Here is a 14994-nt window from a genome sequence, read left to right as displayed (position 1 = left end):
TGCTTAAACTGAGCCGAAAGGGCTTATTGGCCCAAGTTATCCCTGACATCTGTCACTTATCTTCTTCCCCCAGTGTAGGTCCAAATCAGACCAACCAGGATCAGTCTTTCCCTAGCACTGTGGAACAACAGAGAACAACCTCCCAGAGGGTTAATCAACAATGTCTTCAGAAAGTATTGAGAGTCCATGGGGGAGACCGTCAGAACCGAAGCAGTCATGGTGGGCATGCAATCCCACCGTTTGGAAAGCTGAAACAAGAGGAACATCATTTTGAGGCCAGCCTAGGCTTTAAAATGAGACCCTTTCTCAAACCAACAAGACGGAATTGCTTATGCCAACCCTTTCAAAAGTAACTAAATGCCAAGAGGTTGTGAAAAATGGTTCTTACGCATGGCTACCTGGCACTAATGAAACAGCTCTAACCTAGGTCACTAGTTGTATTTTATATATTATATGTTTCATGGAAATGTTCCCCCTCAAGATTAAGGAGCTAAAACATGAAGTGGGAAATGTCAGATGACTGGCAGGAATGATGACGTTTTAAAGAGATAGAAGCAGACTACTGGACAATGGACCCCAAAGAAATGGGAAATTTCCTCAGGAGTCTCATGCTGAGAGAAGAAAAAGGCAACAGCCAGAGGGGGAGCTTGTTTCTGAGAAGGAGACTTCATACAGTTCTAGCAACTTGTCAGACCACCTTCCAGGGAGAGACTGAAGCCCAGACAAGGCTGGGTCACTAGTGGGCTGGACCACACTTTGACCAGGACTGCTTGGATGTGCAAATCCTTGACCCCCTATTTAAACTCTGATTTCTTCTTCAGAACAACAAACACATCCTTGCGGGGTTCTCCGTATCTCTTTGCTTTTCTTCCCCATGTGACCACATTGAACAAGTCTCTTTTTTTTTCTGCTTTATACTTAAAACAAAATTCTATAAAAACGTTTCTATAATCAGAACGCTGTGCTACCAGCAATAAACCACACAAAAGTGATGGACAGAAGAGGACAGGGTGCCAAGCAGCCATGCAATATATGGACAAGAGACTTTTTGGCAAAGACAGAACCAATTCAGTCTTTGAAACAAATTCAGTATTTGAAATAAGTAGTGCATGAATAACCACACATTCATATGCGAAACAAATAAGGAGCTGCCTCATTCAAATGCATTCCAAATGCATCACTGACTTAAGTGCAAACCCCGCAATGACAGAACTTCTGGAACGAAACACAGCAGACAATCACTGTACACTCCAGTTAGGAAGATGGTTGAGATGCAATGCCAAAAACCATGATCCATAAAAGACTGCAATTCATAAAAATTAGAAATTCTGATCTTTAAAAGACATTATTTAGTGAGTAAAAAGATATAACCACAAACTGAAAGTCTTTGCCCATCTTGTATTTTGTAAAGTTTGTATAAAACAGATCATATGAACACACACATACATATAATACATATACACACACACATATGCACAGAGAACAATCCCACTGAAGAATAAACAAAAGACATGAAAGGAGGTTTCAACAAAAGATATGCAGATCAATATATGAAAAGACTCTTGACCTAACTAGTGGGCAGGTAAATTCAAATCAAAGTTGTTTTATATTATATAAATATATTATAAATTATAAATTAACTAAAATTAGTAAGATTGGTCATATCGGCCTTTTTCTTTTCTTTATTTCTTCCTTCCTTTCATTTTCTTTGTTGTTTATTTGTTTGATTTTTAACACAGGGTTTCTCTGCTTTTCTAGCCAACCTGGAATTTGCTCTGTAGATCAGTCTGGCCTCAATCTCAAGAGATCTACCTGCTTCTGCCCCTGCCTCCCAAGTGCTGGGATTAAAGGTGTGTGCTGCCACAACCCAGCTCATATCAGTCTTTTTCAATAAAATAATTTGAGACTTTTTTTTTTTTTTTTTGGTTTTTCGAGACAGGGTTTCTCTGTGTAGCTTTGCGCCTGTCCTGGAACTCACTTGGTAGCCCAGGCTGGCCTCGAACTCACAGAGATCCGCCTGGCTCTGCCTCCCGAGTGCTGGGATTAAAGGCGTGCACCACCACCGCCCAGCTATAATTTGAGACTTTTATACACTATGGTTGGAGTATTGGGTAGGAGGACTACAGGGAGACCACTTCTATGTAATGTTAGTCTTCTACGAAGCTAAACATTGCTTGCTCACTATGCTATCTCTAGGGATATAAACAGAGGAAATGGTATCTGATCATATAAGGCCTTACAGATGATTACTCAAAGGAGTATAGCAATTGCCAAAACTGGAAAGATCCCAAATGATCCCAAACAAGAGAATACAGAGAATTACAATGAATAATTAAAAGGAAACATTACTGATAAATCCAACAACATGGACATATCCTTATTCTGACCAAACATGATATATAATTCCATTTATATCTCTAAATTACTAGAGAAAGGGGGGAAGAAAAAAATTAAGGAAAAACAACAAATACATAAGGAAGCTATGGGAGTGATGGACATGTCTACCTTGAATATGGTCTCAGTCCTGTAATTATTTGCATACATTAAAATTTACACGGTTCAGGAGTAGGATGCCTGTCTAACAGTGCAGTCCTTGGTTTGGTTCCTAGCTCTGCCACACAAAACAGAACAAGAGCAAAACTTGAAATATTTACTCTAGTTAGACAAGCTAAGAATTATCAGGGAATACAAACTTATTCATGTATTAATATTCCCATGTACAAAGTTCATCAAATAAACAATGAAATAAACAAAAATCCACAGTTACTATAAGTCAGGACTTGAATACTCACTTAAAGGATCCATATCATTCTAACTAAATCTTAAAACTTTTCATCTTAAGTGACAGCAAAACCATATAATATTAAAGTCTCTTATTATTCACCCAGTCTTAGAAACAGGGCTTATTCTTTATTAAATGAAAAACGTCTTAAAACTCTGCACCAGTCTCCTAGTGTCAGGTCTCAGGGAATGTTCAGGAGCTCATACCTCTCAATAGCTGTTCTTGTTTCACCACAAGTCCCTGGTACTTTTTAAAGGTTTTGTCATAATCCTTTCTCAACGTCTGATTTTCAAGGTCTTCATCAAGTGAAACTCAAGTTAAGGATCACAGGCATGAAGTGAAGAAAATGTACTGGACTACTTTGACAACAGTGCTATTATGTTTTATATGCAAATTATTACTATTTATTAAGACAGGGTTTCATTATGTAACTCTGGCAGACCTGGAACTTACTATGTAGACTAAGCTTGCCCCAAACAAACAGAGATCCAGCTAACTCTGCCTCTGGAGTGCTGGTGTTGAAGACATGGGTGCTATCAAGCCTGGCTACAACTTTATTCCCTATCCAACAGTTCAACTAGAATCTTAACTGCAGGACTATGCATAACAGGACATGCTAGCCAAAGATCCCATAATTTCCTTGGAGTCCTAGAATGATGAATTGTTTGAACTTCACCAAATACTTGGATTTACATGCAAATATCTTATTAAAGTTGCCAAGTCTATAACTTCCAGCAAACTTTATAAGTGGGTCCATTAAAAAGATTACTTTCTTTACAGAAATTGATGTAGTTGCTAAGAATAAAAGACTCCTGGCCAAGAAAGGCCTGACTCCCTCCCAAATAGGTGTGATCCTGAGGGACTCGCATGGTGTGGCGCAGGTCCGTTTTGTGACTGGTAATAAAATCCTGAGAATCCTTAAGTCGAAAGGCCTTGCCCCTGACCTCCCTGAGGATCTGTACCATTTGATTAAGAAAGCAGTGGCTGTCCGAAAGCATCTTGAGAGGAACAGAAAGGATAAGGATGCTAAATTCCGCCTGATTCTGATAGAGAGCAGAATTCACCGGCTGGCTCGTTACTATAAGACTAAGCGGGTCCTCCCACCCAATTGGAAATATGAGTCATCCACAGCCTCTGCTCTAGTGGCATAAATTCTTGTGTACACAGCAATAAAATCACTTTGAATAAAAAAAAAAAAGAATAAAAGACTCTACTTGAGGCGGACACCCAAAATATTCAAATATGCAGATTAAATCTAAAGGTTTTTAGCACCTTGCTCAGGTTAGAGACTCCAAGAGAAAGATATTTAAACCAGGAGGTGGTGGCCCACACCTTTAATCCCAGCATTTGAGGCAGAGCCAGGCAGATCTCTGTAAGTTCGAGACTAGCTTGGTCTTCAGAGTGAGTTACAGGACAGCCAGGTCTATACAAAGAAACCCTGTCTCGAAAAACCACACGTGAGAGAGAGGGGGAGAGAAATTTGATTCTAAAGAGTTCCAAAAAAGGAGATTTAATGAATGTACCACTCTGGCCAGACAGGACTTACTGGATAATAGCTTCAGGTCATGAGGAATTGAGTCAGGTTACTGGGCAATAGCCCCTAGCCATAAAGAATGGCTTATCCCCAGCCTGACTTCAGCTCCACCTGTAGAAACAATATGCCCAGGTATGGAAAACAACCCACTCTGGTCCCATTCAATAGTTGTAACTTCCTAGTAGGTACCTTTGTATATATACTTGTCCCCCAGCCCCTCTAAATGCACTCAACTTCCATCCTGTGGAAAGGCTGGCCCCTCACTGTTTCAATAAAGCAGTCTAAGTTTGCTATGATTGCATTTGTCTGCCTCTCTGCCTCATTTTCTTACAGGAATGATGCTTTCATTTCCAAAAAATACAAATAAATATTGTATTCAAAACAATGCTAGTGCCTACAATGGCTCACTGATCTATAAAAGATGTCATGTTAAGACAGGTATGAACAGTCAAAGACCTTTGAGCTAGAATTAAACTGTAAAGACAATATGGTAAGTATCTTCAAATGAGATTACTGTAATGTTGAAGACAACATCCTTATGCTATATCAGTATGAAAAACTAAAATCAAGAGATAGAAGTTATCAGAATGTAGACTATAGCTCAAAAAACAAAGAAACACTAAAGTAAATGGAATTCCAACCCCCAAATGCCTTAAGCCAATGGGCAATAACACTTAAAGGAAAGTGTTTGAAAGCATTTGTGAAGGAACCTAAAAAAAAGAATTTCCAAGGTTCCATTGATAGGTTCTAGCATTCTATAGCTCTCTCAAATTTGCATTAATATTTTTTCACTTAACTAGAAAAACTGAACTTCATAGAAAAGTAGAACTGTAGTTTCCTTGAAAAACTAGGTTCATCGAGAAATGTAATCCATCCCCATCCAAGTTACTTGGAAGTATACATGCAGCAGAGGTGAGCCAGGCTTTACCAAACACATGGGTCATGGTGGACCCAAAGTGCAGTCACTTAAAGACTCAATTATCCAGTATGCTGATGACTTCATTCTTCTACCTCATTAAGTGGTTAAATGTTAACAGACAAAATGTCTGTCAAACTGTTTATTCTGATAATTCCAATCTCTATCTTTTCCTCTGACATTCTTACATGATTTTAAAATAATGTGACAGGAATTAAAAACAGAAAGAACAAACCCACCCTATCCATGCAAAGCATCTGAGCACAGGCAGCAGGTCAAAATGGCACCTAAAGGATATCAGCTTTCTTCTTCTTAGAAAGTTCTTCTTGCCAAAGCTCATGTCTTTTTAACTCATGATCAATGATATTCATACACAGTGCTCCAATTTTATAATGAGTGATGAGTCCATGAAAATGAGAAAAGCTTCAAAGAAGAAATTTTAATAGACATTAAAAAGAAAACATTTTGTTTATATAGGAGATTTGATTTTGGCCCAAACTCCCATAAACCATACAAAACGTAAGTCTGACACACATTTCAATGAATGAATATATCACAGTATAGTAAGAAAATCTGAAATTATGAGATTATCTTAAATATGTGTTAATATTATACCCTCAACTTAAATATAATTAATCATTAAGCAAGCTTTCATGATTAATTACAGTATTAACTACTAAGATAGTTTCAGAATACATTTGGAATATTGTCTAACAAAACTAATATTATGATAATGCCAGGTATTCATTTCATTTGTTATATAAAATTGATGACAGTGAATAAACTGGTAACATACTAGTAATCAGGTTTTTTTTTTTTTTTTTTAAAGGTCTACCACACGGCAGAGACTAATTTTTTTTTAAAGATTTATTTATTTATTAGGTATACAGCATGTGTGCCTGCAGGCCAGAAGAGGGCACCAGATCTCATTACAGATGGTTGTGAGCCACCATGTGGTTGCTGGGAATTGAACTCAGGACCTCTGGAAGAGCAGTCAGTGCTCTTAACCTCTGAGCCATCTCTCCAGCCCAGTAATCAGGTTTTATATATATTTACTAAATAATTTATTCAAGTACTTATTCAGGAAAATTTCTTTGCTAATGTTGGTTTATTATTAAAATATAATTGGCTAGAAATTTTTCATAAAATCTCAATAACACCTTTACTAAGAACATATACAGGTAAATAGAATACATTTAACTATTAAAAGAATAAAATTTCACAGTTTATTAGATACCTGAATGGAACTGGAGGGCATTATATTTAAATAAGTCAAATAAAGAAAAGCAAATGACATATGTCCTTGTTCATATATGTGGAAGGAAAGAGTTGATTCATGTAAAGAGAGTACACTAGAGACTTCGAGAGATTAGGAAGGGTTAAAACTAGGGAGGATAAAGGGGAGCTGGATAATGGGTACCAAAACCAGCACACAGTCACATAGGAGGAATATGTTCTAATTTTACAGCACAGTAGGGTGACTACAGTTCTCAACACTTTATAATATATTTTAGAAAGAACTGAAAGAGAGTTCAAACATGCCCAATACAAAGAAATGGTAAGTGTTCACAGAATTGGAAATGTCAACCACCCTGATTTAATCATTTACATATTGTCACATGTAATCCAACTATCAAACTGTGTCCCCTAAGTGTGCCTAAATTGATAAAAATTGAAATACAGAAGTATGTGTATAATAAATGTGTGTATTTGAATGTTCATAAGTATATATAAGTCCAATAGTACTTACTCTGTACCAGGCTTTTAACCTAAGTATTTTAATTCTGAATCATTTAATCCTAAAAACTACCAGAAAAGAATGTGGCTATTACTATGAAAATTTTACACAGGAACTGAGGCCAAGAGAGATTAAATAAAAAAACTAAGAGCACACAGTGAGTAAACAATAGACATTACATTCAAACTGAGATCATTTCTTCCAGAACCATAATCACACTCCAAACTATTATGCCAACTGGAGTGTATATGAATGTGTGTGCACATGTGTGTGCATGCGAGAATGTGTGTGTGTGTTTGCGCCGATACAGGGAAGTGTAGACATAATGAAAGAATAACAGAGTAAAAAGCCAGCAATAAGAAGCAGAGCATGGACAGATACACAAAGACTGAGAACCAATGGGCCACACGCTGGTACAGGCAGACCACAGCAGAGCTCAATTAGTCCTTTTAGAATCGTTATACTTACCTAGAAAAGCAAAAGAAGATATAAATGATGTTTGTAGCTAACTCAACACTTTGTTTCCAGTCTTCTCTCAGGACTCTCGCTAGCGCACCCAGGGCAGTTTCTAAAGAAAAGGAGACATACGGATGTGATCATTTACCTCGCCTTTGATATAAAGGGAGGTTGGTTTTAAATGTCTACTTATGAATAAGTAACAAAGCCAAGATGGAACTGGGACAAAAAAGTAGGATGTTTCTTTCCAATACAGAAAGCTAATTTAGAAGTATAATTTAACTTTTACTCAAAACACCTGACATACAAGTGTATGCAGTAAAGAAACCAACTCTGACTTAGAGAAATGTGACAGTAAGATCATCAAAGGCTGTCCATTTCCTGACTTGTTTCTGCTTGGAATCTTACTATTGTACTACCTTCGTTTTTTTCTTTAATATCTGATTTACTCTGCTAAACTGCTCATTTATATTCTAGTTATATCAGCCAACTTAGCTCCATTAAGGTAAAAAAGTTAAATTTATGTGAAGAAATGTAATATTTACATATCACATATCAACAGACAAATAAAATAGAAGTTTCAGAAAATAACTCCTTGGAAGTATAAAGTATTTCTGCTAGAAGAAGGCATAGTTAATTGATTAATGAATATTTGGAGGCATTAAGTAAATAGGAGGTCAGTTTTTTTTTTTTTTTTTTTTGGTTTTTCGAGACAGGGTTTCTCTGTGTAGCTTTGCGCCTTTCCTGGAACTCGCTTTGGAGACCAGGCTGGCCTTGAACTCACAGAGATCCGCCTGGCTCTGCCTCCCGAGTGCTGGGATTAAAGGCGTGCGCCACCACCGCCTGGCTAGGAGGTCAGTTTTAAGTGAGTTATTGCAAGGCTTTTTTTTTTTTTTTTTTTTTTGCAAAAGTATGTATTTGTGGTACCTGTGTGTTTGCATATGTGTGAGCACACATACACAGAGGCCAGAGGCTGATACTAGGAGTCTTCCTCAATTGTTTGCCACCTTATTCATTGAGGCATAGTCTCTCAGCTGAAACCAGAGCTCCCCAGATGGTTACTCTAGCTAGCTAGCTTGCTGTAGGAATTACATGTCTGCATAAGTGGGATGCCACTCCCACCAAGTATTCATGTGAAAGCTGGCCCTCACGTGCTGAGAACCACACAGGTCTTCACACCTGCATGGAAACCACTTTGTTCACTCAACTATCTCCACGTAGTCCCACTCAATTTTTAAAAATGCTAACACATAGAAATCATAATTCCACTGTCATTAATGAAAATTCAAGATCTACTGTATTTAGCAGACTGATTAACAACATTTATTATAGATACAAAATGTTCAGCTTATTTCATCTTTCTGGTTATTCAGATTATGAAATAAGAATTACCTGTGTTAGTATTAATCAATTTAGTAATGAACCTTTTTTAAGCAATTTAAAAAATATTTGTCGATAATATTTCACAATCACAGTAGGTCTTTAGACTAATGCAAGCTTTGGTCAAAGTTATTAAAAAAACACATAAACAGATGGGCAGTCCACACTCAAATGTTCAAAAATTTCTACTTAGTAGGAAATCCGGCTTCACTTTTTCTATCAAATCTATCTATCAAATGATCAAACTGGATCATTTATCTTACAAATGAATTAAACTGCGCACTAGAAAGTGAAGCCAGAGGATCAAGAATTAAAGGCTAGCCTTAGCCACATGTGCATTCAAGACCAACCTGTGCTATATGAGACCCCGTCTCAAGACAACAACAAAAATCCACCTCCCACTCCCAACTCCAAAAAAAAAAAAGAAAGAAAGAAAGAAAAAGAAAAAAGAAGACCACCCAAACTAAAGAGATTTAATACATGAAAACAGCCTGGGGAAATAGCTCTAGTGACAGCCTGCTCTTAACATGTATAAGGCCTTGGGTTCAATTTCATGCACCAAAAGTAAAACTACAGAAAATAACCAACAGTATTGTATTGGTACAGGCCTCATCTGTGTGGAACAATCTTTTTTACACTGTGAAGATGTGTTGCTCTCATTGGTTTAATAAAGAGCTAAATGGCCAATAGCTAGGCAGGAAGAGGTTAGGCAGGACTTGTGGACAGGGAGAGAACTTGATGGGATGAAGAAGGGTGGAGTTGCCAGGAAATGTGGTGAGAAGCAAGATGAACATGCTGTGTTGAAAAAAAAGTACTGAGCCATATGGTAGATAATAGATAAGAAATATGGGTTAATTTAAGTTGTAAGAGCTAGTTAGTAACAAGACTAAGCTATCGGCTGATCATTTATAATTAATAATAAGTCTCTGTGTGGTTGTTTTGGAGTTGGCTGGCAACAGAAAATTCCGCCTACACTCATCAACTAGACCAATGGAACAGAAAGAAGATATAGCATACCCCTCACCATGTGGGAGGTGTACCTGGCCAGGAATAAGTCTCTGGAAGAAACAGCATCTGTTCCATGAAGGAATAGCAGGCACACAGGAACAATAACAAAAGGAATTTGGATACCCAGGTTAGGTCATGTTCTGATCACTAATTCAATGGGAATGAAGGACTGCACAACATGAAGAATCTTCAGTTTACATCTCTATATCCGTCACTTTAACACAAATGAATTCTGGGCCAAGTAACCAGTAGGACAGCAGACTAAAAACCCCAAACAATCCACTCTTCCATACAAGAATTAGCAAACTGGTAAAAAACTGTCAAAATTGCTATTTGCCATATTGCTATTTATACTATATTGCACATGCCATTAACCTGCTGGCAGTCTGAGGCATGAAGACATGAAATTGAAGCCAGCTTGAGCTATGTAATGAAACACTATCTCAAAAGTAAATTGCAAAATCAAATTTTACTTAAAAATGGAGAATTACCTTAGGTAATTTATGCTCACCATTAGTCCCAAAGTATTTATTGAAGAAAAATGGTAAACTTTGATAAGAAGAGAGAGCACTGTGACAAGTAAACTTATCTTAATCCTTCTCTTCCTTGCTTCACTGTGGTGGATTGGTAAGATCTGAGGTGGGCAGAGTCTGGAACTTCCCTCAGACCCCACACCAGAAGAAGCTAGAGAAAAGCTGGGTTCACGGGGTGCAGAGAATATTCAGTTGTCATTTATTTGACTTAGAGCTTGCTGTGTGCAAACAGCCTTGTACTTAGGGTATTTGGAGAAAAGTACTGTAGTAGCATCATAATGCCTGAGATAGGCTTAACAGTTTGTAAGCAGGATTAACAAAAGGCTATTAAAATATTTTAAAGGAAAGCTAAAAATCAGATATTTTCAGGAGCTTTAAAGGGGTCAAACATATTCTTGTTAAACCTAAAAAGCCACATAGAGACAGGTACAGAATTGTAGGCCTACCACAGAAAGCCCTAGAAAGCCCTTAATCTATTAATTCTGGCTGAATTTGAAACTATAACAAGGAAAGCAGTCTTATATGTAAAGTGCTTCAACACTTAGGATACATCCTAACATACACAGAGGTCTTCAGCAAGGGTAGGGAGACATTATTATTTGACATTTAATGAGATATTAGCACAATCATTGCCCAATAAGCTAAATGAGCAGAAACTTCAGTGACTCAAAAGGTATACCAACTTGGCAGAATTAATCCACAAACCTCAGCAAACAAACAAAGAGCATCAAAAAAAGCCATGGGGTAGCAGGAATATGGTTTTCAGAGTTGTCACATATTGTTCCAACAGAAACAACTCCCCAGAGGAAGAAACATGACCCATGCTCAGGTAATAGTTATCAATGAGGACTGTCCATGAAAAGGCACAGACACTGAGCTTGTGAGACAAAGACTTTAAATCAGCTATTAGACACTCAGAGCTATTATACACTTAGAGGAGGAGCTGGAGAGATGTGTGGTTAGGAGTACTTGCTGTGCGATCGTGAGGACCACGTTTAGATTTCAGCACCCAGGCAAGCCACAGGCATCCCTCACACTTTCACTACAGCGGCTCCCAGAAGGTGAAAGCAGGAGCACTGCTGAGGTCTGCTGCACTCTAGCCCAGTGGTGAAAACCCGTGTCCCAGATCTAGGTGGAGACTTTGCCTCAAAGAATAGGTCGAAAAGGATAGAGGCTCTCATCTGGTCTCCAAACACACACCTGCTGCACACATGTATACACATTCAAATACACAGACACATAATCACAAATAAATGAAATCTAAAAATTAAAGTAAAGCATTTCTATAGATTTAAAGGCAGGTACGTGAGGGAACGGGAATGACATTTTACCAAGGAGACATGAATTATAAAAAAAGACAAAAACAGCCAGGCGGTGGTGGCGCACGCCTTTAATCCCAGCACTCGGGAGGCAGAGGCAGGCGGATCTCTGTGAGTTCGAGGCCAGCCTGGTCTCCAAAGCGAGTACCAGGAAAGGCGCAAAGCTACACAGAGAAACCCTGTCTCGAAAAACCAAAAAAGACAAAAACAAGAAATATGTACCTGAAGAGTACAAAAGCTGAAGTTAAAATTTACTGGGCATCTAAGCAGCAGACATGACACAGAAAAAGTTAATATAAATATTTTAGATTAGTCAGTCTGAAAAAAAATAGAGAAGGAAGTCAAAATGAACAGACCCTCAAACATATATGGAGGAGAACAAAACACAGAAACATAAATGACGGAGGTCCAGAAGCATATAAAGGTGCAAAATGAACACATAATGAGATAATAGCTAAAAACTTCTTGTTTGCTGAAGACCAAAAAGGCAAACACTCCAAATATACCACACTGAATGATAGCAACACTTAACACACCATGGTCAGGGTCAGACTTGCAAAAACAAAGGCTAAGAGAACCAAAGCATGAAGGGAAAAGCAACTTGTGTCTACACAGGGTTATCCATAAGACGGTTAACAGGTTTGCCTCCGAAAGCGTGGAGGCATGCAGATGAGAATGGCCCATGAAGGTGCAAGAGAACTCCTGTCATCACCTGTTGGGGGCACAGAGCTCCTTGTGCCCACAGAGCACCACAGAACCAGTAACGCTAAACACGCAGGGCCTCTCCTCAAAGGAGCAATGACCTGTTTTCCACCCAGAAGGCTGGGAGTGGAGATTGTAAATGACCTGGTGACCTTTTTGCTATTTGAGAGGCAGACCTCACCCAGGATGTTTACCCCAGACTCTTCCCTCCCTAGGCCACTATCTTTAGCTCCCAGTTAATGGAACCCATTCTCAGGGGAGATGTCACATGGACTGCTGACCTCTATGCTATCTAGGTCAGAGACCACACTAAATTCTAGACCTTTTAGCTACAGAAACTACCCTTCTGGTCACATGTACTTTGTAAAGGAATTTCTATGTAGTCACATCTTAAGCTTTATGTGCACCTGGAATGGGAATAATTGTTGCCTAGGAACTTTTGCCCAAATGGTACTGTGTTTTAAATATGCTGACAATGAACCACCTGGCATCAGACTCCCCAGGTGTGATCCAGCTTTTTGAAGCCAAGTTGAATTGAGTTTTCATTCTCACCTCTTCGCAGATCACTGCTGAACTGACACCTACAGCCCCTCAGCCATCTGCCTGTAACTCCAGAGCGTGGAAGGTGGGTCACTGGGGCAAGCTAACTAGCTAGACTAGTCATAACCTCAAGCTCTGGGTTCAACTGAGAGACAAACAATAAGGCAGACAGTAAGTGAAGAAGACTCTTGATATCAGCCCTGGGCCTCTACACACACGAGAGTGTATACTTTTACAAAGAAGTGTGTCATGCACTTGTGAACATGCATACAGATATGCACATACCCCACACATACATATGCAAGAAATACACCATTAGTATTATTACAGTACAAAGGAGTGAGGAGGGAAAGAGTAAAAGGGGATATTGGAACAAGGTTCTGTAGACTGTTAAAATATAATTTGAACAAGACTGTTCGAACCTGTCAATTGTAATGTCAGGGCATTGCTAAGATAATAACTCAGGAAAACATAATGACAGAAAATTAGCTTAAAATGGCAAACTAGAAAACATCTAGTGTAAAAGAAAACACTAGAAGAAAACAGAAATAGAAGAGTAAAATGGTCAAGAATCATGATAAAATTTTTCATAATTTAAAAATATATAAACATGTTAAAAGTTTGGTCATTCATAGCAAATACAAAATGCCAAAACTACCTAATGAGCATTACATCAATATTAAATAGACTAAACACACCAATAAACAGAAATGGATTACAGAATGTATGGTGATCTAGTCATATGTTAATTCCAACAAACTCTTGAGATTCAAAAACACAAGCAGGGTGAAAATAAAAAAAGTGGGAAAATAGACCTACCATGGAAAGAGAGAAGGAGAGGAAGGTAAGTAATAGATTGAAAATATTCCTAATACATAGAAGAAAAAAGAAAATTCAGAATATAAATATTTAAGACATGAAAAAATGTATATGTTCATTTGTGTACATAAAATATTGAAGACCTCAGTACAAACTTCCAGGGTAGGCTTGTTTTACATAATTCTTCAATTTTTAATATTTAGAAAGAGAAATCACCATTTAATAGTAGTTCTTCGAGGTTATCAGGATTTCGAGCCAGTTGCAGGATCAAGGCGGAACCCCGCACCTTGTCTGGAATATCTTCATAGAGCAGCTCAATGTACTCATCCATGTCGTTAATGTTGGCCACCTCGTCAATCTGAAACACAGGCGGGAAGCACTCAGCAGCTCTGACAGACAGAAGGACGTTTTGTGATCAATATATTACTTATAGTTCCCAAAGAACGGATAATAGCCATCTTTTTGTGGATGGAAATTTTAGGCCTCTGTGTACTAGAATGCTAATATTAACCTATAAGCACAATAAAATAGAACATACATAAACTCTACAATTTGTCTCTCAATGTATTTTAAATGTAATACAAAGTTATTTGTACCTACTATAAAAGATTAAATATTTTAAAACTTATTTCAAAATGTTCAGAATATTTTTGCCACTTATTTTAATAAAATTAAAATTATGTGTTAAAAAGCACTACCAACAATTTTTGTTTTTAACAATTAAGCATTGATTTTTCTGCTTTTTAAGGTATCTCTAAACTGAACCATTTAAAATTCCACATCTGAACATGGCCTTATGCATTCCTGAAAGTAAAAGGGATGTCTGTAGTGTTTTGTTTAATAGATCAGAATTTATACGGTCTTACCTCCATTCCTTCAAAAGGAGGTGGATCTTTAGGCTTGCTTGATTTTTCTTTTTTTTCTGTAAAAAAGATTAAAAAAAAAAAAACCCTGAGAATTAGGTTTTAAGGGTTTGGGAATAATTAGTAGTTGAAATTAATGTTTCCTAAGCTGGGAGTATAAAACTAAATATTTGATGAAATTTTTTCAGTGCACAAAATACTTCCATGTAAAAATCAGCTATTTGTTCTAATGATGCTATCAAGGAGAACATAAACTAATAAAACCTATGACAAAACTTATATGTCATTTAAGATGGGAATAGGTAAATCAATAAAACAAAGAAAATGGTACAAATAATACAAAAATGAATAATATGAAAACTAAAGTTAACACATGAAGAGTAAGAAATAACAGCTAAATTGTA

The 14994-nt window shown here is 37.5% G+C and overlaps 1 protein-coding gene across 3 annotated transcripts in view; it reads right to left on the bottom strand.

Annotated features, from left to right (window-relative positions):
- Kifap3 (kinesin associated protein 3) overlaps window positions 1–14994 on the bottom strand; it is a 133884-nt gene that overhangs the window by 101004 nt on the left and 17886 nt on the right. For all 3 annotated transcript variants that reach the window (XM_052737429.1, XM_052737428.1, XM_052737430.1), the window contains exons 4-8: window positions 14594–14649; window positions 13944–14085; window positions 7439–7538; window positions 5531–5655; window positions 2989–3087 (exon numbers count right to left, since the gene is read on the bottom strand). In XM_052737429.1, the coding sequence (XP_052593389.1) occupies window positions 2989–3087; window positions 5531–5655; window positions 7439–7538; window positions 13944–14085; window positions 14594–14649 (522 nt within the window). The remainder of the gene's footprint in view (window positions 1–2988; window positions 3088–5530; window positions 5656–7438; window positions 7539–13943; window positions 14086–14593; window positions 14650–14994) is intronic.

The sequence above is a fragment of the Peromyscus californicus genome, unplaced genomic scaffold, assembly GCF_007827085.1.
Source record: "Peromyscus californicus insignis strain IS unplaced genomic scaffold, ASM782708v3 Scaffold_14__1_contigs__length_90479793_seg_2, whole genome shotgun sequence".
NCBI lineage: Eukaryota > Metazoa > Chordata > Mammalia > Rodentia > Cricetidae > Peromyscus > Peromyscus californicus.
Note: the sequence above shows the minus strand (reverse complement) of the source record. Positions and strands in the feature narration are given on the sequence as shown.